The sequence below is a fragment of the Lepisosteus oculatus genome, chromosome 23 (assembly GCF_040954835.1).
Source record: "Lepisosteus oculatus isolate fLepOcu1 chromosome 23, fLepOcu1.hap2, whole genome shotgun sequence".
In the NCBI taxonomy this organism is placed as follows: Eukaryota; Metazoa; Chordata; class Actinopteri; order Semionotiformes; family Lepisosteidae; genus Lepisosteus; species Lepisosteus oculatus.
In genome coordinates this window covers 13,392,609-13,420,110 of record NC_090718.1, presented here as the reverse complement: position 1 = coordinate 13,420,110, position 27,502 = coordinate 13,392,609, and the positions used below count along the sequence as shown (strand labels likewise).

The window sequence follows — 27,502 nt, the reverse complement described above, 5'->3', positions numbered from 1 at the left end:
AAGTATTTTGCAAACGTTCAAGTATTCAGAATCCTCTAAGTTCAGAAACACGGGACACAAATTGAAACTAAGCACTATTAAGTTCCTTTAATACTGAGAACAGGTGGCACTTTTTAACACAGAGACTTGTGGGAGTCTGGAACGTGCTACCCATCCATGTGGTGTTAAAGCGGATACCATCACTTCTTCCAAACATTAGCCGGATGAGATCCTTAGATCAACTACCAGCAACTGAATGAGCTAGTTAGATGGAGCAAACGGCCTCGCCCCATTCATTCATTCATTCTCGCATTCTTATATCAGAGGGTCCCCTTACCATTCACGCCTGATGTATAGCGTATAGCCAACTGGGCGATGCCTGACAGCCACCCACATCACAGGACATCAGGTGCAGAAGCGAGAAAGTGCTTCACTAGTTGAATTTAGAGAGATGTCAGGTGCAGCCCCAGAATGTAAACCAGATGACAGCCGTAGTCCAGAGGATTTATGGGATCTTTCAATTACCAAACTTTACGGAGCTCTATTTTAAAGACTCATCTAAAGGATTGCATCCCTGCTCACCAAACTGATACTGGTTTGGAGATTGTTGTCCAGAGGGAAGGATGCTGCCTGGTCGTGGAGCAATACCATTAACAATGGCAAACTGCTATCCCATCCCAGCACTAATCAGACCGAGCCTTGAACAGCTTCCCAGATCCAATGAGACGGGTCTACAGCATGGTAATCTTTAAACCTCTTTGTCTCCCATGGTCTATAATTTTCAAAAACTGTCCACATTACATCTTACTTAACACATTCTCTTTTTTTAAATTCTGCACAGCCATTCTCCTATAAATGTCATATGGTTTTACACCTTCAGTAGGCAAAAAAACTCATCACCTCTCATTGCTCTGCAATGGTGCACTCATCTAGCTTGCAGCCATCCTTACAGCAAGACTACTACTAGCACCACGAGTTGTTTCTCCGATATAACACACAACACAAATCGCAGAACGCATGCCTACAGCATCAGCACTCCTCCCACAAGTCACTCTAAAGCCAAGACCACTGCAGATAACTTGATCAATGTCGAATTTACTGTGCTTTATATTTGAATACATTTTGTAGCCACTTTTAGTGAAGCAAGACCTGAGTATTCAGCAAAGGCCATCTGTCATAGGTTACACCACCTCCTGTGTACAGAGAAGAGGTAGCAAACTGGAAACTGGAAGCGAAGCAGACGCCTGCATGGGAGATAATGTTTTGGTCCACATCTCTACTTGGGCATGAGGAGGCTTTTTCAAAACCTGCCTGTGATGACAGAAGCAGAAGAGAAGCCTGTGCCCAGTTCCGTCAGCCAGAAACGGACATTTCCTTTAAAAAGAGTTCAGATCGCATGACAGGAACGTAAAGATCTAAAAAAAGACATCTGAGCTGCTTGACCTTAAAACCGTGCGAAGCAATTAAAACTTAGAAATTTAAGTAGCATTCAACAAATGTGATTACATGTTGCTTGCTGTTATCTAGCATTCCTACTATGTATGTCGTGAGGTCAGGAATGCTATGAAGAGAAACAGCAAAGAAGAAAAACAGGGCAACCTTACCGAGACTTATTCCACGACCTGTAATTAGACCAGCATTACAATATAATGCGAGGTGTCATAGTAACTGGAAAAATGTGGAGGATGAGATTGCTAATGCAATTGCTGGTGTGATCATTAACGCAGGCTGGCAACCGCCGCCTTGCAAATTTGCGATGAATGAGAGAACTTTTCAGAAAGGGGGAGGGGTGACGATGGCGCTGCCCCCCGCCCACCCCCCCGATGCCACGTCGCCCTCCTCAAGAAACCCTGCCCAACCAATCCACACCAACCACCTTACAGCCAATTTGAGTGGAGTGTCCAGAAAAGCGCTATATACTGTAAGTTCAAGCAATTATTATTATTATTATTATTATTATTATTATCATCATCACCCGCGAGGGCACTGCTGCCACCTCCCCTATCATGACAGATGGATCCCGAAAAGATGTGCAAAGGGCTGAGACAAGAGACTTTCAACACTGTCAGGATGCACCTGCTGGAGCTCCGAACCGTTCTCCGTGGAGGATGGATGTCTTGTTAATTTTATTGGTGTTCCTCACGTTTGCTTCTACAGTAAATACAAATTTATCCGAGACACCTGTACAGACCTACAGTATAGTCTAGCACAAATCAATTCCAAGGATCTATTCTTCACATGAGAGAAAACACCCAAAATACCTCACAATGGATCCTGTTTCAGATCGCAAACTACATAAAGTAAAAAGAAATGACCAAATAAGAGAAACAATGTATTCTATTTTTCCTAAAACTATACGAAAAATCAAAACATGCTAATAAGTTCCAGTACGAGGCTACCAAACTGTGTTGGACTGACACTGTCAACCAACACCGTAACTGACGTGCTGTGCTTTCTCTTACCGGAGAGGTTCAGATCAGCAACTGGGGAAGACACCATTTATCTGCTGTGAGAAGCAGTTGCTGCAGCTCTTTGACCACTTGTTCGTGCTAGTGCAGTCTAAAAGGCCATTCTACAACTGCGTATTAAAAATATTTTAAAAAGAACCTGCAACTAGGAGTCACAGAAAGCCTCTAACACCTGTAAATAGGCTCACTGGGTGTTATGTCATGAGATTAGCAGTGAATGGTTGAATTCCACATTCTCACATGGGTTTAATTTAGTGGCAGAGCTTGAAAATGGTGAAAGGAGTAGAGTTTGACAGAGGCTTCTTATTTGGTGATAAAACCTGGAACAGCTGTAGAATAAGGTCCAATGTAATTTACTCTGCCACCCACGCTGAGATTGTGTGTTAATTAAGATCCCTGGGACCTCTCTGGCCAAATGCGGAGTTTGTCATAGTACGTAATTTATTTTGGTTGATGCACAAATGGTAAAACACTCAGAAGAGAGTGAAGTTTCTGGTAGCTAATCTCACCTCAAAAAAAGCCTCTCACTCTTATCAAAGACCTGTAGTTCACTTTTTTTTTTATTTCCACATCTTTTTGGGTATTCGTGCAGATTAAAAAAAAAAAAAAACAAACCTCCCTGATGGCAGAATTTCCTGAAAGTAATAAGTACAAAAAAATCTTGTGAAGTTTGGCTCCCATCTCAAATCTCAAATGCAATCACTCGCTATTGTTTCAGGCTCACGGTCAAAACTCTTTATCCTTGATTCTTGCATCAGCAAGAAGCTTCATTTAAGGAACTCGAAGGCGTCCTTCAAGTGATAGTATAACTCAAATAAGGGGCTCTGAAAAGAGTAAAAGATTTCATTTTCAACTGATAAGATCTTGGCTCCAGTGAAAGACAGAGAGGTTTAAAGATACTTAGGAGAAAATTATTTTTCAGACTCGAGCAAGTGCTCTGACTGGCCTGAAACAGTATCAAACCATTTTTCAATTTTCAGAGGACAGCAGCTGCCAACCTGCACAGACTTTTTAAAGACAGCATTTAGTCTTCGGAAAAGCACTGCGGTATTACCAAATTAAAGAAGGAGTAGACATTTGTTGCGCGGAAAGCGTGCGGCAGCATGTGATAAAAATAATGGCATGTTGTATCAGAGAGCCCATCAATCACCTGAGCAACAGAAGAAAAAACCGCATCGTGTGGGTGCCCTGTATACAACTGCTATCAATATTTGTCTGTGGCAGTGAAACCAACTCATTTCATTTGGTTTCTGTTTCTTGAGTAGGGGAGCTTACACTGTACACAATGAAGAAACTTCGGAATGAAATGTGCCTAAGGATAAACACACCTTCGCACAATAAAATACCCTTCCAATAAAGATTCTCAAGGAAATGAAGCGCTGTCTTTTGCTCTGCGTTTTTAAAATACAGAACCTGCTATTGCGACCTTCGCCTTCGTGGAGAAAAGCCACAGAGCTCATGATAAACTGAATGAACTTGACTGTTGAAAAGATCAGAACTTTAAAGCTTAGAGATGATTTCAAACGGACCGTTATAATCAGGGCAGCACGCTGGCAGGGAATCTAGCGCAGCTGCTTCGGAGCTTTGGGGTCCTGGGTTTGCTTTCGGCCTGGGGCACCTTCTGAGTGAACTCTGCATGTTCTCGCAGTGTCCAGGTGGGTTTTCTCCAGCTGCTCCAGGTGCAAAGACATGCTGTCCTGGTTAATCGGCACCTCTAAGTGACTCCCCGCATGCAGACGTGAGTGAATGCCTACCCATGCGATGGACTGCCGTCCAGTACAGAGAATCTAGCTGCCTTAGGCCCTGAGCCTGCCAGGTTAAGCTTAAGCTTCACTAGGACCCTCTAAAGATAAAGCAGTTACTGAAAATGGATGCCTGAAACATTACCATTTTCCTAAAATAAAAGACATCAAGCTCAGGAGCTCTTTTCTAAACTTTTCTAACAAATGCACTTGTGGAAACGGGGGAAAAAGCAAACCACGAGTGAGGTTTATAAAAAAATATTGGACTGATAAAGAAAAACAGGTCTGTATTTTAAACCTTTATGCAAGAAACCTCAAGCTAAACCCTCCCTGGTCCTCATTTACTAATTTCGTTTTTACTTTAAGGCAAAAGCTGATCTTGAAAGAAAAACAGACATACTTTTCAATGCTTTCCAACTATCTAATAACAAAAATATTTCTTATTGACTGATTCTGAATCTTCACTTACAGAGAAACAATCAGGTGCAGTATGTACTATGATCCTTCTTGAGCACTTCTTTAAAGCAAACTTTCACCTCGGTGTATGTCAGTACCACCAGGGTATGGTGGGTATTAACAAAAAAAACCTGCTAGGCTTGCAAAGTGCAGCAAATTATTAAAAGAATAGCAACCCTGCACGTGTGCTTAATAACTCGTCGAATATCAAACAAGGAAGATCAATAGAAGCTGTATCTGCAGAGACAGGGTCTGCTGTAGGAACAGCGGGTGCCCCGTGTTCAAGGTAAATGTTAAGAATATTGGAAAGTGGGGAAAAAAATAAACCTTAAACCTTAATAAACCAAAGTAGTCCCAGGTCCATTAAAATCCAGGGGTGACCTTTTCAAAGCCATTTCTCTGTAACAAACCACCTGGACCTGCAGGGAAGTGTGCAGCCTTTCTACCTCACTTAAGGGGATTTCCAGGCATATAATTAGCCTCTGGGGTCTCCTCTTGTACCCGCATACTCTTGGAGCTCATGTTTCATTCAGCAGCTGGGGCTGAGGAGGCTCCTGCTCTTTGCTACTAAACTCGGTGGGGTTCGAAGGTCAGGAGGCCACCCTAAGAGTATGGCTCCATCAAGAGTATGGCTCCATCCTTTCTACGAGAGGCAGCGTGGGTAGGCTTTCAGGTTTAAATTCGGCTCCCGAGTTACTCTTGCTCCTCCTTCTGTTAAATGATATTCACATGACTCTTCTGCAGCGCACTCACGTACGGTAAAGGCTCTTAAGCTACTGTCCGCTGTGAAGCGACAGTAGGTCAGCCCTGATAATAGAAAGCCCCATTTACTTACCTAGTTTAAGTAAAAGGCAGACCAGGCTACCTAAAGTATTGTGTATAGCACCTCATTCTGAGTGTGCGGTGTGATTAGCTTTACACCTCGCACGGATTTACTAAAAGTTCAGAGGAAACAATGAGTGTTGTTTTTTTCTGGGGCACTTAAAACCTATTGGATCCTAAACAATATTCTATAGCTGCCGGATTGAATGGCCGCGCGGCCTGGAGTGAATCCCGGCGAAGACGCAACAGGAACACGAGCGAGTGGAAGGAGACTGTCGGCCCACACCACTGGGGCCGGATCTCGGCACGGTGTGCGCTGGGGGGTGCCCGGCCTTGCGAGAAAGGATGTGATGTAGGAATTGGGGGCACGGGGGGAGGGCGGAGGGGGACTGGGGCAGAACTCATACCAAAGCCACCGCAGCAACAGATGTTATTTCCCTGAAAAACTACAAAGGAGACAATAAAAATACAACAACACAAAGTGCCGCTTAGCAGGAGCAACTGCTCCTGTGAAGAACCTTCTAATTCCCCATGGGAACCTCCACGTGCGAAGCATTATGTACCCCTCTATAAGGTACTGCGCAATGCATCATGTACACGCTTGTGTTAAATCGGAGGTCTATTTATATGTAAAATACATACTCTTTATTGTTACCTTCTCTTATTTACTTATCTTTCCTCACTGCAAATCGCCAAGGATCTGAGAGGTATTGACTGCAGCTAGTGCCGAGGGAGTGAGCGAGGACGTGCCTGTCATCGTTGTGAATTGCCCCGTCCTTTTCCTTTATTGCTTTGTTTTGCAAGACAATCCTTAATAAACAATGTTTTTAAAAAAAGCGTGCGAGCAGACGGGATCTGTAGAGGACAAGCAGGATGTCTCAAGAGTCGGCAGTGTCTTGGCAGTGCTGACGGAGCTGCCTGTCCGGCACGATGTCCCCACAGTGGGGTGAGGCGGTCCAGGGGCGACCGAGACTCTCCGCCTTTACTACCTTGCTGCTCCCATCAGTGTGCTGATCTGTCTCCCGTTTCAGAAGTAAGCCAGTTAGCCCGAGATTAAATGCGGAGATAATGGTATCTTAGGAAGACCGCAATTTGTCTTCCCCCCAACAGGAACGAAAAATAAAAACAAATTGTCCTGTAGTTATTGATAATTAATCATTTTAATGGAACATCAGCAACAGACCTCTCTGCTTGCTCTTAAATGGCTGGATAGGGGCTGTAGATGAGTGTAACTAATGCAGTTAGCAGAGAGGAAAGTAATGAACTGACACATCACCTATTAATTCACTTAGATAAAAAAGCCCTTTAGGTTTAAAATAAACAGGTAAATGAATAATTGTAATCGCCACAGAATGCCTTTTGCATATCAACCTGCGCCATGTCAGCTGTGATACGGGAGTCAATTTATTTCTAAACGTAAGTAATGGATTGCTACCTTCGAATAAGAACAAACAACACAGTAAACAAAATTAAAAGTTATGTCCAACATTTTACAATGAATTGCCCCTCGTAAAGTGCAATTTCCAAGACTAGGATATTTTCTTATTTTGAATCCAGGTACTGGAACCCTGGAAAAGGAAACAAGGGAGGAAAACGAAAAAATAAAATCTCCATTCTCCAATCTTTAAAAATACAAAAAAGATTATCAATTAATTATCATTTCCAAGAAGCGTTTCGCAATGAAAGATGTTGGGTTCTAATTTGTCTTCTCTTTTTCTCCCCGTCTGCTGCTTCCCCACCTTACAGATCATTAGCTTCACTTTTCATTAGGGGAGATCAATAACGCAGCACAGCCCCTTGACGCAGCAATGCCACGCTCCAGCTCGCTCACACTCGCCCCCACTCACGTCACCCCCCGCCTTCCCGCCACAGCTGGAGAGGAGCGAGGAGAGAGGGGAGAGGGGAGAGGGGAGAGGAGTGAGGGGAGAGGAGTGAGGGGAGAGAGGAGAGGAGTGAGGGGAGAGGGGAGAGGAGTGAGGGGAGAGGGGAGAGGGGAGAGGGGAGAGAGGGGAGAGGAGTGAGGGGAGAGGAGTGAGGGGAGTGAGGGGAGAGGAGTGAGGGGAGAGAGGAGAGAGGGGAGAGGGGAGAGGGGAGAGGGGAGAGGAGCGAGAGGGGAGAGGGGAGCGAGGAGAGAGGAGAGAGGGGAGAGGGGAGAGGAGTGAGGGGAGAGGAGTGAGGGGAGAGGGGAGAGAGGAGAGGAGAGAGGAGAGAGGGGAGAGGGGAGCGAGGAGAGAGGAAAGAAGGGATAGAGGGTAGAGGAAAGAGAGAGGAATGATGGGAGAGAGGAGAGAGGAGTGAGGGGAGAGAGGAGAGAGGAGAGAGGAGAGAGGAGAGAGGATAGAGGAGAGAGGAGAGAGGGGAGAGGGGTGAAGGGAGAGAAGTGAAGGCAGAGGGGAGGAGAGGGGAGCAAGGAGAAGGGCCAAAACACAGAAAAGTGGAAGCAAGATGTGGAAACGGGGAAGAATGATACCAACTGCGTCTTCCCTTTTTATTACCCCACTCCCCCGGATGTTTCAGGGGAATAATCAGCTGTCTTCGGCAAAACCAATAAACAGTCATGTTTGATTAAGAAAAATACACAGGAAACAACTTTATCAGAGCTTTATTATAAAGGCAGATTTCGGATGAACATCTCATGTGACAGAAGTTGCTAACAAGCACTCGAGGGGGTATTGAAAGGCTAAGAATGACCTGCGGTTATAACATCTGATTGACAGACAACAATGAGGAAATCGTTATAATGCAGTGGGTCGCCACAAAAACAATTCACAGACGTCGCAATGCAGCTTCATTTATTGTTAAAAGGCTGTAAATGGGTTTTGATTGGAAAAGGGTTTTGTGAGTTGGAGCACCATTCCACCCTGTAAAGCTGGTTTTACCCTTTCTTGTTACCCTAGGCATGGAAACAAGGCTTGGAGACCTTAGAGTCTTCGTCCATGCAGTACCAGCGCTGCTGGGGAGGGTTTTGTGCGACTGTTAAGACATGCAAGTTGTTTTAAAGGACCACAAACGCACGCCAGCTGTTAAAAGTCACACTTCCTTGTGGAATTTATCATGACGTTTCCATTTTTCAGAAAATCAGCGTTCGTGACCGACAGGGTCCTGGCACCGGCACGGTGCGGCCGTTCAACGCGGACGGACGCGCACCGCAAGATCAACGAGGACGGCCAGGTCGGGCGGCCCTACGGCGGGAGACTTACCCAGCACCGTCAGCCTGGCGGGGCGCGACCTCATGGCTGCCTGGATGGCCTGGCACTCGAACACGGCGTCGTCCATCAGCTCCGCCCTCTGGATGCGCAGGTGGTGCTCCCCGGCGCTGTGGTCGCCCACGACGGAGTACCGCGGATACCCTAGGACAGGTGGGAGAGGAGTCGCCATCAGCCCTTCGGTTCCGCCGGCACCCACACTGGAAAATTTGCGCGCGCCTAGAGCCTCTCTGCAGCCACTCAGGAGACCCGAGTCTCCTCAATGGTCCCCTGCGCTGGAGGAAGGCACTGCCGAGCAGGACTGGTATCAGCATGCAGCCCTGTGTCTTCCACAGATGTTAGAGGAAGGGAAGGGCAGGAACTAAAAACCGCAAAACTCCCCTGGACTATTGTGCCACTGACACGCCTGTTGCAGGATTTTATATTTAAATTAGCAGCGAACGATAAATTACACTCCGGGGGTATAAACAACAAAAACTGGCTAAATAAATAATGTAGACAGAATGACGTTAAAGAGGGTGAGAAAGAAGCTATAAACAATATTAGCTTGGTAACAAACCTTTACTTGTAGCCACAAAAAAAGGCAGTAATTTCATTACTGCTACAACCGAATGAGACAGGAATGCTTCAAATGGGTGTTGGTAATACAATAGCACATGATTTACAGTTTAATAACACAGAGTGGTGCTTTCAGAAGGGCTGTCTGCTTTACTGCTTGACTAAAACACCCAGGCTCTGAAGCCTGGCCAATTCTGGTTAGCAGAAGTTGTGCGTCGCTGGCGTGAGCAGGCGGGACATTTCCTTTCCTGCCGACGTTCCAAGCTCTCCACCTCCACGTCGGAGAATTTTCATACTTTCCAAGGTGATGTGATTTTGACTTCAGCAGTGCTTTCCAGGCTAAGTGACTTCTTTAACATGATGTTTTACAATTGAAACATGTACATGTTCAGGACATTCAATGCATCCCATCAACTTTCAACTCACAGCAAGTCCATCAACTCTCTGAACCAATACTGTTTCTTTCTAAGACTTTGCACAGTAGGATACAGATGACTTAAGATAAAGTATAGTATTTACAAGTAATTTTAAATAATATAATAAAAATATTCAGTATATAATAAATTATATTAAATATATTACATTGTTATTCTAAAATATAAAAATAGCACTTAATAAACTCCTACCTGTGCCCACTATGTCCAGTATTCATGACCATTCAGAAAGAGTTGTTTTAGATCCGAATACTCTCTGCTCTCCTCTTGTATGGGTATACTGTTCCACTCGGCCAAACGTACTTACCAAACAAGTCAATATACCCTCAAGAGATGTTTTTTTTTTTCCCACTGTGATCAAAAAGCCTTAAAGACTGATGTCTACCTGAATTATCTTTATAGATTCAGCCTGTGTTCAATTGCTTTTATGTTCTCTAGTCCACCCATTAGGCCAGAGCGTTCCAGAACTTCAATTAGCGTCCATGGCATCATTGAATCCTATTCACTTTTAATAGGCCATGAAGTACCACTCATCTGCCCATTGAGGGAAGGATTACTGCCCATAACAGCACTCAATATTTCATTTCTCTACAAAGTGCTTTTAATTTTGTTTTAAGGTAACGTGGAAAAAATGAATAGCAAAATGGAAAAAAAAAACTGGGAAAATCTGTAAACATGTCCCCTGAGGCTCCTCGTTTATCTCATTAAATGCTCTGGGGAAAACAGATGGAGAAACGAGGAGATCTCTTCTTCAGTATCTTATTCAGATTAAATTTCCAATATATAGAGTATTGGGAGGAGGTGGAGTAAGTCATTAAAAATGCTTTTGCTTGATTGAATTGCACACAGGTTCTGAAAGGTCAGACTTTGGTTAAAGAAAGGAAAGATCAAACATAACTGCACGCAGTAAATAACATTAATGAACATTGATTTTGTATAAAATGCCATGGTTTATTTTGCCACTGAGAGATCAATTCTCTCTCTGCACCATCTATAACCATTGATACCCAGCTGGGGCCCAGTTCGTTTTACATTAGAGGGGAGCCTATTAACACTAAGAATCCACTCTGTGCAGCTAAACCTAACGGAAAACAAGCACACCATTGGTCATTCAACCATTAGCATTCAGAATGCCCTCAAAGCCCAGACACATGTATTGTAATAGTACTCTCAGCATATCAATTCAAGCCATTCTGTAGAGTTTTATACAGAAAGTCTCTAGTAAATCATTGCAATTTCCAATTCAGTAAACGATCAATATGTCAAAGCATGAGGTTGAAATGCAGGGCCTTTAAAATAAATAAGCACAGAAGTGTGATTAACTTCAAAAACAGAAACATCTTTGTTCCCTTATATACAACATAATTCTCACATTCTTATTCTCAACCCATGTAGTATTCGAAACGAATGGACAAATAAAAAAATACATGCTGACATCACACTATTTCTAAGACGGACTCCAAGACCTGGAGAGTAATTTTGCAACTATATACAGTATGTCAATTAAGCCAGTTTCTCTAACTATTAACATGTTTAATTTGCAAGTCGACCCAGTGGAACGCTGAGCTCTTTGCTGGAAGAATAATGAACAGAAACCAATACTTCAACACGACACAAGAGGCGGGGGATTGAGTCTCGGAGAAATAGTCAACACAAATGCAAGCTTTGCGCGGGAGAGCTGGAGCTCCAGGAGGTATTAAATAAAACCCCTTTGGACCTTAATGAATTCCTAAAGACACCGTATGTCACTGGGAGCAAATGATGTAAAATGGTCCCATTAAAGGTAATGAATCCATCAAAGGATGAATGGATTAGTCGTTATGGTGGATCAATAGCATGGAAATGGTATTGAATAGTATCACGGACAGTGATTTATTCCACCGTAGAAAAGTGCAGGCATCCTACTGACACGTCAGTGGAGAGAAATGGGAAGAAAGGCTGTCAGGAGTGGTACTTAACTCTAGGATGCTAAAGTGGGTGGAAGACCAGTGTCAGGGAATGGAACTGAATGTCAATTATCAGTGCGCTGTTTTATACAGGGGTGCTGTGAAAGTGGCATTTTCTCTGCCACTCATTAGCGTCTTCACCAGGGCCAAGCAAACCTGCCGGCCACTCGTACAGAAACAGAGACTTAGGACTCAGGCTGCAGACTCGCGTGAAAACACACAACCGGGATTTCAGAGCGTGCAATGGAACGGGTACTTGCATCAGCTTGCCACTAAGGGAACATGACATAAAATGGGCTGTGTTATTTAGTTTATGGTATTCCGATGGGCTAAAAGTTAAAATCTACATTTTACATTTTGTTTCTGGAAACGGCCCATACCCCAACCTCACCAGTATTTAACTTCCGACATCCCCTGCAGCTGCAGTGACTTTTAATTTTCTTACACAGATTTGTTCCCTCCATATACAGTAATATCAGAAAGGCGTTTATTCGCCATTTGTGCAATTCGTTCATAAAACATGGTATATTAAAAGTACTAAAGCAAGAAACCAGGAAATACAGCACTAACTGTAAAGATTATTCTTACAACAATTCTAACTTTGACTCTTTGTATCACACTGCTGTGACAGCGCCAGAAGCCGTACATACAGATACGGCAGGTGACGAATGAAAGCCTGCAAAAGCTCGCCTCATGCCCGATGTTTCATTCGGAGAAGCAGAAGCACCATGTGAGCACCAACAAACACACACACACAAACACACACACACCGCCCTTACACACGCCACTCGCTTTACCACCGAGGAGTGTGTTTAAACGTCACGCGGGCCAGACATTCAGGAGTGTTTACTGCTATTAGCGGGCCGCGGTTCAGCGTCTCGCTTGGCCTGATGGATGCTGGCAGGGTGATCGAACGGCTTTAATGGGACGCCAGCGCCCTCAGAGGCCTAATTAGAGTGCAGCTATCCAAGAGGACGTGTTGCGCAGGAGAAGCAGAGCGTGGCACCGTGGGCTCGGGGGAGCAGCGCCGCCCTCTCCCCCAGCTCTCCAGGATGGATTTTTAAGGACACCGATGCAAAAGGGGGAAAACGGTTCAGACCGGGGGCCACACTCCCTGCTCCCCAGAGATCCCACCCCCGGCACGCGCTCATTCTACTCCCCCTGTCACGACGACATTGCAATGGTTAACTCTCACACCGGGGGAGGGGGGGGGTTAATGGATTTTGTAATGACTAATTCACCAACTCCCACCCCCCCCTGCCCTCCCCCCAAGATGGAAACCTCTTGTTTCTGCCATTGTAATGCTCACATGGGGGGGAAAAACAAAGACATTCAAAATGCACTTTTACCGTCAGTTCAGGGCAACAGATGTTCAAATTAAATCACGTCAGCTTTCAAATCTGTGTTTATTTTTTGCACAGCTACTAGTTTAAAACGCAGTAAATATTTATGTGCTTGGGTGATAAAAGACAGAGATGCTTTATACAGATATTTATCATGCTCTATGAATATGGATTAGATGCCACTATCTGGGGGAATCTGTGGGCTACAGCACTGACAGCACAGCAGCAAGTGCTAGTCCAAATTAAACAATCAAGGTAATTATATGAGCAGCATAGTTTGAAGCTTTCATTTCAAATCTATTTACTCTCTAAAAGCCCCTTAAAACTTGAAAATGTGTTGTGTCGATGCATCCCTTTGCAACAGAGGTGGCACATGTCCTGCTTGATGTTTGCTGCAATGAGTAAGAACCTGGTTTTCAGCTTAGATGCTTTATAACCCCTTCAAGCAAACGCTTTTGAAAACCCTCTCATCCCGACTGGACTCTGCAAGTCAATCAAACTGCATTAGTGGTGCCAATTGTGATTTGATCACCCTGGCAATATAAATGTCACGGGCTCTTGCTGCTTTATGACTGTTTGCTGCTTTTTTTTCTTCTTTACATGGATTCTAAAAGTCAAGGAGAAGAGGGCAAGGCTTTGCAGACCCCCTTTGTCTAAGGCGAGGACAGGCGGAAGGGAGAGGAAGCAGCTCACCTGACAGGTCCCTGCCCACCCCCAGCGCGAGGCCGTCCTTGATCCAGAGCACGATGCCATGGTAACCGGGGATGGCACAGTGCAGGGTCACCGGCTGCCCGGCGACGACCACCAGGTCCTGCGGCTGCTGGGCAAACATGGCGAGCACTCCTGAAAGAGAGGGAGGAGAGCAGAGGGGCCTGTCAGGGACACAGGCGTGGGCCATGCGCACCTTGCAGGACCTCCGAGCAGAGGGGCAGATCTCGTCGACACCTCCTAAAACCACGGCCGACAGATGGAGACCACCCCCCACCCCCACCCAGTAACTCTTGAGCTTAGCTACGCGTTGTGCGGTTTCTTTGTCAGAACTAGAAGCCTGCAAATTCTTTGCTCAACCGCTCAAAATCATGAAATGTCATGATCGGGCCATTTTCCCACTGCTGCTTCCAATCCAAGGTCACAGGGGTGCCGGAGCCCAAACTGGCAGGCAACGGGCACAAGGCAGGGTACACCCTGCTTGGAGTGCCAGTCCATGAAGATGGCATACACTCACACCAGGGCCAGTTTTCCAAGAAGCCTATTAACCTACCAGCAAGTCTCCAGAGCAATCAGAGGAAACCCATGCAAACGCAGGACAATGAGCAAACTCCACAAAGACAGCATCCCAGAGTAGGAGTTGAACTCGGAGTCCCAGTACTGTGAGGCAGCAATGCTAGCCGCTGACATACAGGTTAATTGCATCTACATACAAGATCACACACGCACACATTTCATCGGGCTGAGGTTGCCATACAAACAGTATACTTCCAATACAGCTCCCATGCTGAAGATCACAATCCTTTCTTTCAGATCAACACTAAAAGCATGGAACCTTTAACAATTCCGTGATGGGAAGCTAAAGGAATAGCACTTTCCATCTCCATCTCAACAGCAGACAGGACACATAAAGGACTGGAAACAGACAGACATTTCTGTCAAACTATGGTTTTGCTTCTGAAAAGGTGCGTTTCTCTTTACTTCTCAGGTCTGAGGCACACTGCGGCTTGAGACTAGAGCTGCTGACCTGAGTGTGAGGCTAATCCGTCTGTCTCCTCACACCCCCCAGCGCATACACATCAATAGATCCCCCCCCCCCAACAATGTGCTGATGCAGAGCAGCTGTGCCGAGGCAGAAAACGTGATGCCACTGGGGGGGGGGTGATGGCGGCGGCAGACCCCTCTAAGTGCGGGGGCTCTGAGTGCCTGCTGATGAAACTTATTGGAAGGGGGCTCTTAGGCAGAAGTGTTAGCGACATGGACACCAGCAGTGGTAAAAGCTTTTCCACGCTGAAGCGGGTAAATAATCTCTCCCGCACGAAATAAAAAAAAAAACAGCCTAATTGAAGTCCCTTGTCTAGGTAAAAAAAAAAAACAATACAAATGCTTTCAAATATAAAGCCATGAAGGCTGATGCTTTATTCCCAACACTGTGCGTATCTTTACTGTGATACGCAGAGCACGAGCACGGTAATGGAGAAAACGACTGCATTCCTGAATTTCCACGGTATGGTTTTCAACAGCAGTGTTATCCCCAGGCAGCCTGACGGCAGCCTGACCTCATCCCCTACCAGTCCTCAGAAAGCGAGGGGAAAGGTCGCACCTGCTTGGTGCCGGGCTGGGAGAGCCCCGAAAAGGAGCTGGTTCTTCTCCACGGACCAGAACTCCCGAACCAGCACCTCCAGCGCGCTGACCTGTGGCCCTGCGCTGCGGGAGGTGGCGCGCTTCCCGACGAGACGTCGCTGTTATCCGGGGCTAAATTACACAGTGAGCTTGTACAACTCGACCTCCCGGAGTATCCCCCTAGACTTCGACTGATGAAGCCATTTATCACTTCCCCACCCGTCCAGCGGTACGGAGGCGTGCTGTGCGCTGCCCAGGCAGACGCTGTTCTCCAGCAGTGGGGAGAAGTGTCCTGTCCTATAGGTGGAGGCACTGTGGGGTCCTTAAGGATGGGAAGCAGGGTGCAAGTAAGAAGATTACAGTACAGCCAACAACGTTTTTTCATTCTTCTTTCTTTAGACAGCAGTTACCAAGTTCCCTTAGACCTGAAGAACTATTATGGACCGACTGTAATAAGCGTTCTCAGCATCCACACTTGTTGAGTGGCACGCGGAGCCTGTCCCTTCCATTTCTGGTCCGTTGCTGCATTTTAATGACCAGCATTTCTATGGCTGCCATTACCGGTGGTTCTTTTCATATCTTAATAAAAGGGAGCGGCCAGAAACATAGACGCCCCTTGAAAAATGGCTTCTACTAATGGGAGGTGGAATATGGTAATATGCTGAGTGTTTTTCTTCATTTTTAACATGCTTAAATGGAAGAAAATCCTAACACGGACAACCAACTTTCTGTTTACTGCAAGATAACGGATGTGCAATTCTGAGGACAGAGATTAAATAATTCAAACCCCGACCACTTTATTTTAATTCACCTTCTGATTTATTCAAAGCTTTTTAGTTAAGAGCATGCATACATCGGCGTTTATTCTTTCAGACAAAAAAAAATAATAAGCCGAGCTGTTTAAAATACTACAATGCAGCGCTTTTCCGTTTTGTAGAAATATTACATTAGTGAACAAATCAGTCATCCCTATACTCTAAACCCTGCACAAATTGACTGATGGCTTGTTGAAAGGTGAACGCAGAGTGTATGGATTGATTTATATAGATTTCCCTTTCAGTTCTGACATTATCTCCATTTGCCCATTATTAAATCAGCATTCCGCCATGCGCAAGCTGAATTTTTAAGCCCGTATTGTGCTATTTATCTTTCTCGTTGTTGGTTTCTCCCGGAATGCTCTGTGGAGCTATCAAGTTGTTTTGTACGACTACTGTATTACCCAGTCCGCTTTGTTGATACCCCACGAGAGGGCCTCGTCTTGAGTGCGCGCTTGTTCCCAGACAAACACGCACGTGCGCTCGAGAAAGACCCACACGATCCTCGCAGAACAAAGGCTCCGTGCGCCAGGAGGTGTTACTGTGAAGATACGCAAGCGGCAAACCAGGGCCGAGGGATATGCGTTTTCCCCAAAAAGAAACAATCTGGGATCAAGAAGCTCCACCTGTCTTGGAGTGCTTAAATGCTCAAGACACCCAGATATCCACAGAATGAGCACCCCCCCTCCCCCCCCCATTCACACACTTCCCCTGCTTTCTCCCCCCTCAAAAACACCCTTCTCTCCCTTCATGTCAGCCCCCCTGCTGTCACAGTAACAAATTAGACAGATGATGATTACTTTCTCTAGTGCTGCTTCAGCCTGCCCTCCCCTCGCGTCAGGTCTCCCGCTCTCCTGTAATTATTACCACACAGCCTAGGGTAATTATTTTGATTATCGCTAACGGCTAATTAGAAAAAAAAAAAACAAAAGCCAGCCCTTCATCTGTGAACACAAATATCCGCGCGTCCCCCTTGCCAGCACCCTCCCCTGACTGGAGCTTCCTCTATTTCATTTCTCAGACGGAGACCCGCGGCGCAGCCGAGCGCACGCTGCGAACCGCCGGAGAGACGGGGAAACGGACCGGAACTCCCGGATCTCCGCGGGCCCGCGCTCCTCTGCCCGAGGAAGGGATTTCCTCCCACCGGGAGACCCAAGCGGAGGGGGACTCCGCCCAGGAGGGAGGCCGGGCCAAGCGCTGCGCTGCACGTTGCCACAACCCGCCGACTCTCTCGTTTGCCGACGGTCTCGGGCTCCGACGGCGCAGCGGCCCTGGTTTGTTTCGTGTTTTATTTGGAACGGACGTTACGAAAACAAACTCTTGATACAGTAGGTGGCCTTACTGAACTATTTGTTCTTGTATCAAAAGCACGGACCACACAAACGCAATCCCGCGGTCTTCCGGACGTCTCGGGTCCGCGCTCCAAACCAGCGGTGTGCTTCTCTCAACGGCGTTAGTGGGCTGTTCTCGCGCCTTTACCACTCGTTGCTCGGAACGAGGAACAAGAAAACCCCAAAAGACCTCCGAAGAGATGGCTTTCGCTGCCCCCCCAAGAGCGAGAGGACTGTGCAAACGCTTGCATCACCAAGGAAAGCTGACCAGTCAAATCAAGCAGGGCTTAGTCATCTGCGATTCACCCTCTCAGATGGCGGCAGACATTTGTAGGATACGAGGAGACAGACACGCGCAGGGGAGCGTGTGTGTGTTGTTCGGGGGGGGGGGTTACTTCTTCCGATGCCGAGGCAGGAGAAGGGCTGGCGAACGCGCCCCGGCTGGATCACGGGGGCTGTTCACACACGCGCCCATCCCATCTGCCTCGCTCACACACTCCGGGGGGCAGTGAGGCCCCGGTCGGCAGCAGGGCCCGCCGGCCCCCTCGCTCCCCTCCTCACGCCGGCGCAGCCCCGAGTGAATCAGAGCGTTGCGCTCAACCAAGTGAAAACAACAGGTTTGTCCCCCCCCCCCTCCCTCCCGTCAGCCATGAGGAATGGGTCGATAACACCAGATGATCAGAAGTCAGAACAAAACAACCGGGCGAGCCATGCAGCTGGGAAACGAGAAAGGAGGAGAAAAAAACAAACAAAAACAAAACATCTCCTTTAGAGCATCAGGCTCCATACAAGCAGGGACTGCAAACCAGGTATTGTTGATTCTGTTGTAGCTCAGGTGCTGGCAGGCTGATCTGCAGAAATCCCTTTTAACAACGCTTTATTAGCCTCACTAATGGCAAAGGAGAATGGTCCCTGAAAATGTCTAGACAAAGCAATATGCTTCGAGAGAGAGGCGGGGGGCAAGGTTGGAGAGCTGGGTTGAAATAAAGCAGCTATGTAGTAGGCCTACTCATCAGGCACACATGATTCTGCACCTGAACACCACCGGTTCTGTTTGTAATTTCAGATAACCTGAAGGTGCTTTATCTAATAGCGCCAACTCGTCGAGTGTGCGTCTGTAGGGGGGTAAGCTGTTTAGTTTAGTAATTACCTGAATCTCTCCAATCTTCCACTGTGCCAGAGCGTGCACGCGCGTGTGATGTTTGTGTGCACTGTGAGCAGCCGGCTTAGTTTGTGGATAATCTTTATCCTACCAGTATGCTGTGGATGTGGGGGACGTGATTGTGTTTAGATTATAGATGACTGATTGGATTTTTTTTTTTCTGCTAGTTTTCAGCTGCCGAAGAGTGTGCAGCAGTATTTGCTTTAAGAATATCCTGTCCCAGCTGCAGGACACTGATGAGCACAAGTAGGTGAAGGTGGCTTCGCGTCTGGTAAGAGATACAGCAACTGGGACCTGTCCATTCATGCACTTTTAGAGTGGAGCCGTGCAATTTAAATCAGGACAGAGACTGCTCATAACGCAGGATCCCATAGGGCTAACGATAATTAAGGAGGGAGAGTTATTAGCTTGTTCTCTATTTGTTTTTGTCAGTAATGATTAAACAAAACCTCTGCAATCAAAATCTTATATGATGCCGGAAGACAAAACTAAAATTGAACCACAAGAACTTGTTGCTTGTTTACCGCCAGCACAGCGTTTCCATCCTCATCAGGACCAACAGCACAAATGGCTTCTGTTTCAACAGTCCGATCCCATTTGTCAAGATGATTGACTCAGAAAGCACAAAGAACTGACTGCTATCAACCAATAAAGGATAAGACAATACAGTAACAATTAAGAGCTTTAATTAATTTTAATTAATCAAAATGAATCGTCTTGGTCTCTGTGATTTGCAGAACCCCTACGACCCCTGATGGCACCAGTTCAGAAGAAGGTTTTGAAACCTAAACTCCTCCCATGGTCTTCCCCCCTGAAATAAACGCCCCTCCTCCACTGCATCTCGTCTGCGTGGTGACCCCTCTCTGACACGGGCATCTGCTGCAGCCTCTGTCCCAAAGTCACGCTTCGCTCCTCAGGCCACAACCCCGTCCGTTTTCACCCCGAGTTTCGCTCTCCCCATCGCACGCCGGCGCCACCTGAACCCGACAACTGTTCTACTCATCGCCCCAGACGCCAGCACCCTCCCCGACGTGCTCTCCCTCGGAACGGCACGGGCTGTGGACATCTAGCCAGGCAATGCAGGGAGGAGAAGAAGCTGCCCGTCTCTTTAATAAAACACATCACACAGCGGAAGGGTGGAACAGTGTCTCGCTCTGTGCCCACGGTAATTCCTGATTATGCTTTCTGAAGTGATACAGTGAAAATGAAGAGCGAGATGTGTGTGTGTGTGTGTGTGTGCGCGCATTGGAAAGGGGGCGCACAGCATGGCAAATGGACATAATAATACCTCCCAGAAAAGAAATGCTGCATGTTGCCTTTCCATTACTTCTATTTCGCCCAGAGTAATTTGTTTATCAGTCAACTGAACCCACTTTCCAAGACACTTAAGATATTTGCATACGGTACAACCTGCTGGCAATGCTGCCGTTCGCTGTTAAGACTCCAATCTTCGAGCACTCTGCCAATCAGCTTTGAAATTACCATTAAAACCGCGCATCCACTTGAGCTGGCATGTTTACTAATCAGCTATTCTGCAGCAGAATGCAGATATATTTCATTCCGTTTCATAATCACAGCATATTATTCTGATATATCCTGCATTTACATTTGTGTGCAGGTTTCAATGAAATGCATCAGCAAGTGGTCCCAACAGAGCTGGTAGGTTTTCCATGATTCTGATCGGATGCCGTTAAGGTGGTCCTGGTCCCCCCAGAGCTGCTCCGTTCCTCTGCCATTGGTGGGGCAGCAGATCTGAAACTGTGCTCCATCCTTTCAGGCAAGCAAACTCCCTGGGAAGCCTCCTTCACTTTTCAACTTTGACACGGAAGAAGGCATTTTGGCACCAAATGCAAATAAGATTTAATTTTAAAGGATTCTATATTGAACCTATTCTATTTTGAACCAAAATCTATATTGGTTCATATTGCACTTGAAACAGCTAAAACTGCACAGCTCTGCATGAGAAATACCCTGCAGGTTAACTGAAGCACAATAACTGTTTTTTTTTTATAATCCTGTAGCAGCAAGTGACTGAGCCGAGCGTGGTAAAAACGGACAGTTTAAAAATGGAAATTGCATCTTTCAATTCAAGATTTAGAGTCAAATTAATGTATTAAACTCTGATGCCACCTGCACAAAAGCAGCTTGAGTTATTTGAGTATATAATATTGGTTACAGAACTCCCGCGGTTCAGTTAATCCATGCCTGAGGACCTAAATAAACACAAACCCAAGCAATATGGATTACCTTATCTAATCTGATCTCCACCTAATTGAATTCTGCCTATTGGGATGACCTGTTCTCTGGATCAATCTGTGCTTTCTATCTTTCTGCCTATAGATCCGTATCTAACTGTTTATCTCTGGCTCTTCTATCAGCTTATCTTCCTATACATCAATTTGGTTCACTAATTCTCATTGCTTTGGCCTGACAGACTCTGCACACTTATCTCTTCACTTCAGCATAGACACACTGCAGCACTGATTACTAACAGGCTTCAAATGAACTGCGGTAATTGTGATGTAAAACCCACAAGGCAAGAGTCACCGGCTTCTATAAAATTGAAGGAACATCCCCTTGAGATATGAATAGATTTCAAACAATAAAAAGAACAGACTTCTATGTTGGCGTATGTACAGTACTGTATGTCACATCTATTTTACTGTCTACAATTACAAGAACACAAGGGGCCCGAAACAGAGGAAACAGAGGCTTTCGTGCAAGCCAACACAGATTCACGGAAGGGTTTCAAAGAGATTAAAGGAAGATTTCTGACTTGCATTAAAGCGAAAATCTGAATTTGTTACTCTGATAGTACATTTAACTTTAAAAAACACCCATTATTGACACAGACACAAAAACAACAGGCATGTGGTTTCACAAATCAAAGAAATCAATTCAAGCCAATGCTATAAGCGCTCATCACACTGGCATAAATGGTCATTTACGAACTGTTCCTTCTCAAAACCCCAAGTGTACGGTTTAAACCATCAGTTCAACTAAGGAGGCTGTTAACTGGATGATTCAGACCCACTCCGATTCATTCAAAATTACTGGGAGGGTCACTAAAACAACCTGCACTGGAAGGCACTACATCAAACTTCACTAACTTCCTCAAACGAGATTTTTTTTTCCCCCTAGGATGAGGAAGACTAAGAAGCACCGGGCAGAGCTGTGCAACAAGTTGCCTCTGAACTCCAGACGAATCTCCATGTCCATCCTACAAGGAGGTGCCCCGAGGTCGATATCGATCTGGTCCTTTACGCCACGCCTTCGAACTAATTGCTCAGAGCCCTGATGGAATTTCAGCCCGAAACTGCCTTCTGCCCAAGTCAAGTCAAATTATATTATCAAGCCTTCATGTTGTAATGAGCAAAAGAAGAGGCCCGGAGCTTTAATAAGAAGACAAAGAGACAAGCCCCCACCATTCCCTTCTCCCCTGAGTCCTTTATACTCAGAGAAAACAGTCTCGCACACCTCAGTCTTTCGTCAACGCAAGCCGATCACTCACACACTAACTCCTCGAAACCAGTAGGCATGTAGGTGCAGCACTTGATTGACGTACTTAATTATCTGCGGCGCAATCACTAATTTAACAATCCCACAGAACCTTGCCGAGAAGTGCATCAATTAATTAAGGGAACGCGAACGAGAAAGGCAGTGTATTTATTACTTCGAGCAGAGGTTTTAGGTTCATTTCATTTAGATCTCGGGGCTCGATGAATGCATTAATGCTCTGCTGCAACGGAATGCTATTTCTTTTCATTAGGCGTGGGCTCGGCGGCAACAGGCGTGAACTCCTCCGCCGTCCCGCTGTCCCTGCGTGAGTGACCAGGAGGGGCTACGTCACAGAGGGCCCAGCTGTCATGACTGACAGCTATTGCTTCCACTTCTGGACTCCTGCACGGTTCATGTTTGGTCTACAGCACTGGCTCCGTCAAACACGTCAGGCATACAGATTACAGCCTTTACTGATTACAGATTACATTTACTGAACGTGTGCTATATCATCAGGAACTTGAAAATGAAATGCCGCAGTCCAGGCATTGTTTGGACCGCCAGCATTCTGCCCATTACAATACATCCGCGGGGCTTCATCTCCAACTACCTATTACAATTCACTGTAATATGATGTTCAATGGCTTATTAAAAAAGTGTTTTTTAATTTTTATTCCTAATATTGACCCATATTGCGCAACGATTTTCAAACATTAATTTTTTTCCTCCATTTACCCTAAATTGAGCAAACGTGTGTATAATATACTGTGCAGATGTGTGCTTTTGTTAAAATATGCTTTTTCAAAACACAGCATCCAATAAATTCTGTTGTTTTTAAGCAATAAACTATTTATATTCATAATAATAAATATACAACCTCCAGTAGCTGCCCTCATAGCCAAGGGTCAGTTTCTTCCTTGACGGGTTTGGAGACCTGCACTAAAACATTCAGCTTTAATGCGGAGTGGTATCAATTTCAAGGTATTAATTTCATCTTTAGAGTGATAAACTCCTTCAAGTGGCCAAGTGGATGGGAGATTAATGTTACCTAAAGACAGTCTGTCAGCAGTCTAGAAATTATGCATCTTCTGGAAAAAAAAACATTCAACCAAACTAGAATAAAAACAAATCTGAGCAAAGAGGCAAAGTTCCCATCATTCAGAAAACTCATTAATCAAGCATCAGAACTACAGCCATCTTTCGTGTCAAGAAAAATGATTTAAGCAATGATTGGTAGAGCACCGTGCGCAATACTCTGGCATTTACAGGCCTGAATCCTAAACTGTGATGGGTCGAACCTAAAGCAAACAATATTAGGTCAACCGCGTGCTTCCGCTGCAAGATTTATAGCAATGCATTTGTTCTTCAATCTGTAAAAAAAAAAAGAAAAAACTTGCTGAATGGGCACATTCTAATGACATGAAATTAAGAAAAATTGTAAACAGGTGCAGCAGTGATAGTTGGGTTGCTCTTCATAAAGGTGTGCTCACAGCACAGAATACAGTCACATCGCCCATAATTCCTAAAGCAAGCACATACACTGGGATCTTTGACTCATCCATCTTTTTTTTGTTTTTTTTACCCCCAATTAAAAATAAATCCTACTAGAAAATGCTGAAAGAAAATTGGCCATTCTTGCTCTATGGCTATTGGCCATTGTTTTTGCTTTTTGGCCATTGTTTTTGCTTTTTTTGAGTCTCTCCATTGTTGCAGCTGAGTTTTGTCTTTGAGCTGCGCTGAACTCTCCAATTCTGACTCCTGCCCATCACGTGGCGGGCAGTGCACAGAGCAGATGACGAGGGGGGCAGAGAGAGAAAGAACGTGATGCGATTTGATTAACTGGCTATTGCCGAGTAAGATGTCTTTGATGCGTCTCGCTGTGTACAGGGATTGAAGGTATTACACCTGAATGCTTAAAGGAGATGTTCAGAAATCCAAATCATGCTCACAGTAAGAGCAAGATTTAGCAGTAATTGCTTTCATCTCCATCTAGCCACCGACATTTCTGGCAAGTGTAAAATTACCTTCGACAGGGCACAAACACTGGAAAAGAGCCCAGTAGAAACATTTACAGGGGAAGACATAATCCAAGATTAGCTAAGTGTAGTGTAGAAAAAGCACAAGGATGTGTGGCTGTGAATGGTAAACAAAAACGTGGCCGAGCCCCATGTACAAAACTGCTAAACAGATAAAAGGTAGCCTTCAACAGTGCAGACTGCGTACAAAAAACTACTCTTGAGAAGCACAAAAGAGTTTCGTGCTTTTATTGCTTTCAGGGGGGAAAGAGTGATTTCAGTTAATCCCTAAAACGGCACCGTAAATCTCAGCAGTCCATTTTTTTTTCTTTAGACGATACTTTTGTAAATATTTTATTTTTTGTCAGTCCACTGAAAGAACACCTCAGAACCCCCCCCCCCAAAAGAAAAATAATAGAACTTTATGTACTGTATTCATAGATAATATGAATATTATATAATAAATACAGCAGGAGGCCCAGCCAACGCACTGGGATACAGTTTTTGTGATTTAATAAACGTGTTTCTGAAAAAAAAAAACAGCTACGGGAGATGTCCTGAGCGGGAAATATAAACATCGCTGTTGCTGCAAGCTCCTACATATCATTTTTTGCTATCATGAAGGAAAGGAGAAGATCGCTCGAGCAGAGTCAAGACCGACCGTGCGCGACGATGGGCAGGTAAATATCAGAGGAAGAGACAGAGGAGGAGGAGGAAGACAGCAGACGTGCTGCACCTGACAGCGAGGGAGACACAGGGGATGTCGCAGGGCAGGCCAGTGCCAAGGCGAGAATGAAAGTGCTCTATGAGACGCTGAGCAGAGAATCAGGAGGAGAGGTAATAAAACCGACAGCTGAAAAAGGGCTTGCAGGCTTCCTGAGCCCAGGAACCTTTTCTCAAGTCACGCTCGGAACTCTCTTTCTAATTTTCTCAGGGAGATATTCTGTCTAGGGAGGAGGTGAATAGGATTTGCAAGGCACCCAGAAGCTCGAGGAAGAAAGGGCATAACGATTTCCTCCACAGATAAGGATGCGCCGCTTCAGGTTCTAGTCTGTTTTCTGCGGCGAGGAAAACGTGTCTAAGAAGAAAGGAGGCGAGATCCAAGGTTTAATGTTAGAACAACTCCACCACCTAAACGGTTGATTATGCTTTCCCTCGGGTAGGCCGGCATCTCACCGCATCAACAATAAATGGAATAAATGAAATGACATGATATAAAAAGCTGACCTGGAATTAGCATTTTCACCAAAGAATTCTGAGTACCGTGGGTTTGTTTCCAAGGTAACTGCTGTCCAAAGTGTTCTAGAAACTTTATGCCACCCCTGTCTTCCCTTATTAAAACACAATGCAGTTTAACCTGGCGGAACACTGCTGTCAATATTTTTAATGCACCGCAGAAAACGATGATCTGAGCGAGACAGTACGTCCACGCGCGCTTAAAAAACTGCCAAGGAGACGAGGAGTGAGGACCGATTTATGTGTACAAATGGCTGATGCCTTACAGTTTTTAGGGTCCTATTTTCATGAAAGCATATTGTTTTCAGAAATACGCTGCTGCGGAGATTCCTAAAACTCCACTGTTCTATTGTGAGGGCTGCCAGTGTTTCTGCTTCTGCTTCACCACGACCTTAAATAACTGTTGCAACTGCCACTATTTGCGATGATTATCTCTAGCTAAATCGGTTCCTACCCTTACCTCCACGAAATCATTCTGCACTTACTGCTGCTGCTTAATGGGAAACATACAGCATGGTCACAATATTGCCATCAGCGAAAGGGTATTGTTTACTTCAATCGGATCAGACACGAGTCTTATTTCTACCAAACTGTTGTGCCTCACCTTCTATTTCCACATGTTTAGCCATTCGATTAAAGGCTGGGGGTAGGGGAGAAAAATAAATGATAGCAACAGTGTTCATTACAGTTTCATGCAATCTCAAGCACCTTTCAAATGAAAGAGCTACACACCTTATCAGGTCGACGCCCTCGGCTGCCCTGTGTAAATATGCTTTTAGAGGAGTAATTGAGCTAAGTAATTCAGAGCAAAACGATGATAAAGGTTCTCAATAAGAAAGCACAAAGTGTTTCCTTTATGGACAGGCATGGCAAAGAACTCGGCTACAATCCCTGAAAGCTCAGGAAAGTAGCTTTTCAGAAGATGTGCCTTGTTTTATGGATTTTAACACTGTATCAGTACAGAAGTGCTACTGACTTAAAATGTCTATAATGTCCAAAAACATATAATGCATTTTAATGCTGCTGACCCAACTGACCTGATGCACAGCAAATACGAAAGAATTGCCTATTACAGTTTTACCATTTTACTAAGGTTAACAAAGAGTTACTGTATGTGGGAAGAATGGCTACCTCATCTGCACACCCTCTTGAGTACTGGCTGTTGTCATTGAAGAAAACAGCACACCGCTGACATGTGTTTTCAGGCAACCAAGACAGAAGAAGGCTGTCTTATACCAAACACTAAAAACAGAAAAGTAACACATCACATGTAGGATTTTGGTATTGTACAACAGATTGCAAAATAGGTAGTCCGAGGGGAAACGGAAATGAGTGTCTGCAAGAAATAGTGTAGGAATTGAGCAGTTTAATTACAATACCAGTGATGATTTCCTAGTTCAGTTCAAATCAAGATCGCTCCCCATTCTCTATTTTATTGTACAATTTTGTTTTCTCTCTAAATACCTCTGTGGGTGGGAATAAAACTTAATTAAACCAGGCACAATGGTGGGTTGCTCTAAAGCTGGTCTAAATGCAGTTACACTTCCACACTGTAACTACAGAAACTCTCTGAATTACTTCACACCAAACCAAAACAGTGATTTATTGTTCGTGAGGCTAAAAAAATCAGCTAAACAGTGCGACTTGAGGTATTAGACCCCCTTTTCAGGATCATGAAACTTTGCTGGCCAACAGATGCCCATAGGTGTTTTTAGAAGAGATGTTTGTTCTAAGAAGCAGAGGAGCATATACAGTAGTGGCCACAAGGATATTAAAAGTATCACAGTGCTCTAAAGCCCAGAGAATGGAAACTCATAATTACAAAACCTGTGGAGTAATACTGATTTTCAAATAATTCCAAAGCCTTTGCTGGTAAAACACCTACATTTTTAACACAATGAAGGGCAAAGTGGCCTTGATTTGTTATATCCAATTTACACTGCATTTCACACTCTTTTATTACAAGTTTTAAGAGCATGACCAATATTCAAATCTCAAAACAATTGCAGAACATACTGGCTTTCAAAACACAGAAAGAAAGCCAGAAAAAATACTGTACATTTCACATACAGTATATATTTACCATAAAGGAATAGGGTTTGTTGTGTTCTGAGTTTCAAGCAGAAAAATTAAAGAATTATGCTTTGGTCCCTGAAAGCA

General features: G+C 45.0%; 1 protein-coding gene across 3 annotated transcripts in view; it reads right to left on the bottom strand.

Annotated features, from left to right (window-relative positions):
• LOC102687316 (kirre like nephrin family adhesion molecule 3) overlaps positions 1-27,502 on the bottom strand; it is a 186,896-nt gene that overhangs the window by 50,204 nt on the left and 109,190 nt on the right. For all 3 annotated transcript variants that reach the window (XM_015337526.2, XM_015337524.2, XM_015337525.2), the window contains 2 exons: positions 13,648-13,797; positions 8,668-8,817 (listed from right to left, as the gene is read on the bottom strand). In XM_015337526.2, coding sequence (XP_015193012.1) covers positions 8,668-8,817; positions 13,648-13,786 — 289 coding nt within the window. In that variant the 5' untranslated portion in view covers positions 13,787-13,797. The remainder of the gene's footprint in view (positions 1-8,667; positions 8,818-13,647; positions 13,798-27,502) is intronic.